Source organism: Dendrobium catenatum, unplaced genomic scaffold (genome assembly GCF_001605985.2).
Source record: "Dendrobium catenatum unplaced genomic scaffold, ASM160598v2 fragScaff_scaffold_414, whole genome shotgun sequence".
NCBI classification, from domain to species: domain Eukaryota; kingdom Viridiplantae; phylum Streptophyta; class Magnoliopsida; order Asparagales; family Orchidaceae; genus Dendrobium; species Dendrobium catenatum.
Window position 1 is genome coordinate 1,989,553 of NW_021318876.1, and position 3,518 is coordinate 1,993,070.

The following is a 3,518-nucleotide window of genomic DNA, read 5'->3' on the forward strand; positions in this document are numbered from 1 at the left end:
ATGAAGAAGATGAGCGTGATTATTACAGTACTCTGAATGACGTTCTTGACCTGTAGTACCCAGGAGAAGATGAGAACTTTGTATACTTGTTTAACTGTCAATGGTATGATACAGTACATAATAGAGGCACAAGGGTTCATCCTGCATATGATTTAGTCGATATAAAACATAGTAGAAGATACGAGAAGTTTGATCCATTTGTGTTAGCAAGTCAAGTTATTCATGTTTATTTCAGTAAATATTCTAGTGGTCATAGAGATAAATAATATTGGCTAGCTATCATAAAAATAAAAGCACGAAAAATAATTGATCAACAATATATTATAGCAACTGCACATCAAGAGGATGAGATGTCAAGTTGTAGGCCTGTTGAAATTGAGGAGATGCCAACTACAATCTCTAGTATTGAAATGCAGTTAGAAGATGTGAATAGTTCAACTAGCTCAAGCAAAGATGAGAACGAGGATGAAAGTGAAGATACCCTAGAGAGCAATAAAAATAGTTTTAATTTTGAGTAGTTTTTGTAATTTAGAATTGCAGTTTTTATAATTTAGAATTGTAGAATTTTACATTTTATAATATTTAGAATTATACTTTTTGAATTCTAAGCAATGAAAATGTTAATTATTTATTTGTATTCTGGAATTCTTTATTTTTGTAATTCATTAATTGCTTTACTAATTGCTTCTTTTATTTGTATTCTGTAATATATAGAATTATAGAATTGTATTTCTTATATATTACAATGCTTTAAAAATTGCTTTTTTTAATGTAGATGTCTTCAGGTGACGATCCTCCTTGTAGATCATTTGCCTCAAAGTTATCTAGAAAGAAGTTGAGTGTTAATCCTAACAAATCCAGACAGCCTGATAAAGGTGAGGGACAGAGATCAGTTCCACTAGTTATTCCTTCACCACCACCACCCAGGAGTCAGCAACACTCCCCGAGTGAGAAGGGTCAGGGTCAGTCAGATCCACCTACTGTTGTACCATCACCCTTGCCTGGCTACTTCCCTCCTCCATCGATGAGTGCTCACTTTCCTTCTCCAGATCAGGCACATACAGCTCCATTCTATCCATATTACCCCCCACCATCATCACAGGCAGTAGGTCCATCCACTAGTCCTCACCCTCCTTACCCCTACCCATATTATTACCCATATCCGATGCAACCAGAACATGGTGGATCATCTAGACCAGCAGAGATTGATACTGGGGATTATGCAGCTATAGCAGATAAGCGTCAATACATTGAGCCTGAGGGCGATAAGTAAGTTTAGTTTATGTTATTAAGTTGATTGTATTTTGATATATTATATATTATTGACTAAAAATTAATCTGCAGCTTCAATCCTTTAAAGCCACCTACTCACAAGAACCAGGATATTATAAATAACAAATATGATACTCCTTACTTATCATGGAAGAAGATCCCAAAGGAGATTAGGAATATGTAGTTTGGAAAATTTTAGAAATACTTATTTGGTATGAATTCAAATATTTGATTTGATTTGTATTAATCTTTTTGGTTATGCCTAAATTTTTATAGAAAGAATTTAGGTGGTTGCCTGAGCTTAGCATGAGGATCAGAACAAATTTTGAGATGAGAGGAGCGACCCATCTCAGGGACATGTTTACGGATATTAGAAAGTCCGGGTAGTGTCCAATATGGATTGGAGAGGGCGTATGGGCTGATCTAAGTAGAGCTTGGGCGACCCCTGAGTTCATAAAAATAATAGAGTAGAATAAGCAGAATAGAGCCTCTGATTGTGAGGGTTTAGGAAGCTCTCTTCATACTGGTGGATCTGTTCCTCATATGAAATATAGATGATGACTGTTAAGAGCTTTCAATTAGTTTATTAAATATATTTATATTATTATAACTATATCTTATATTTTCAAAAAGTGTACCTTGGTCGGGAGCCAACACCGTTGGAGTTGTATACGAGAACGCATCAACATCAAGTTGACCTTCAGTGGGTTGATGAAAGGCTAAGAAGGCTCATGTGATTATACTTGTTTGAAGTTTAGGAATAGAAAATTATTATAATAAAACAAACTATAATATCAATATATTTTATGAATTTGTTCTCGCAATATAATTTTGTACAAGCTCAAGAAAGTCGGCAGTCCACTGGTGAGGGATCATCTTCAGGATCGGCCTAGATTTCTGAGTATCATACATGGTCATATGTTGTTGGAGGAAGATATAGGGGGAGGTATAAGGCTTGGTTCACAAGGCTATGCTAATGAGGGCAGTTCATCCACCTCAGTATTTTATGATCCAAGTGGAGCTGAAGAAAATGTAAGCGAGAGGGTTGCAGCGCTGACTAGAGAGATTGAAGAGATGAGAAAGGTTCAAAATGAAATGCAAGAAGAACTGTAATCCTACATAAATGAAAATCAAAGGAAGAAAGAGAAAGAGACAGAGCAGCCACATGCATCTCCAGACAGCGAGGATACAACTGAGGATTAGCACTTTTTTATGTTTAATGAGCTTATGATGATTTGATTGTAAACTTATTTGGTTGAACTTATTGAACTTAGAACTTGTGAACTTAAAACTTTAGTTTGATGAACTTGGTTGAACTTGTAAATTAGAAATTTGGTTTCATTTATTATTTTGTTCGGCTTAACTTATGAATATATTTATGATAATTGCTGTGATTGATTATAGTGGTGTGTTGCCCAAAATTGTGATTATTGTTTTCTGTATATGTTTAGAGTTTAGGATGAAAATCTCTCAAATAGAGTGGAGGCTGTTAATTTTTTTCAGATGCTACAGGTTTCTGGCTGCTAACCAGTGGCTAAATCGCCGGAAACTTCGATACCGGATAGCTGATTGACATCGCTGAAAATCCTTATAACCGTCGATATTTACCAGTGGATTATCGACGGTGTCCGACGGTAGTTTGGCGACATGCCGGCGGCTAAAACCAACGGTAATTCCTTCGGTTATGACTGCCAGTTAGTAGCTGGTACATTTTCCAGTGGTCTACTGGCAGTCGAACGACGGTATTTTTACTGGCGGTCGGACAACCGGGAAGCCACCGGTAAAAACATTGGCGATAACTGGCGGTATAAACCACTGGAACAGCGTCGGTGAAAAACACCACTGGTAACAGTTTCCGGCGCCGTTTTTTCCGGCGATGTGAAAACCGTAGAAAAACCGCCAATTTTTTTCAGAACTGTCGGAAAACATGAGTAAACATCCGGCAAAAACCACCCGTATTGAGTAAATTTTCTGTAGTGGTACTCACACACTTGGGAAATTGTTTTACTGTTTTAGAGTCCTTTGGTTTTGCTCATATTGTCTAGGACGATCCATAAATCATTCTGGATGATTAGATAAAAATAGAAATCTTAATTAGGGCATCCTGGTTAAGGAAGTCGTCATTAAGTGCATCATCCTGGACAATATTCGTATCGACCGAGATGATAGTCTCAAATTAGAAAGAATCAGTTGCCAGATCTATTTAGGTAGCTTTTATTTTTGGACATCTTCCTGGACAATGTAAC

General features: G+C 36.7%; 1 protein-coding gene across 1 annotated transcript; it reads left to right on the top strand.

The window, feature by feature from the left end:
- Window positions 1-775: 775 nt before the first annotated feature.
- On the top strand, window positions 776-2,845 carry LOC114579478 (extensin-like). The gene is made up of 2 exons (XM_028694185.1): window positions 776-1,269; window positions 2,785-2,845. Exons 1-2 carry the CDS (start codon window positions 776-778, stop codon window positions 2,843-2,845), a joined length of 555 nt encoding a protein of 184 aa, XP_028550018.1.
- The last annotated feature ends 673 nt before the right edge of the window (window positions 2,846-3,518 follow it).

Excerpts from the sequence above, each read along its gene's own strand:
- LOC114579478 (XM_028694185.1), top strand. The coding sequence starts at position 776 with ATGTCTTCAGGTGACGATCCTCCTTGTAGATCATTTGCCTCAAAGTTA. Across the intron at positions 1,270-2,784 it reads ATTGAGCCTGAGGGCGATAA|GTTTCTGGCTGCTAACCAGT; the intron begins GTAAGTTTAGTT and ends CAGATGCTACAG.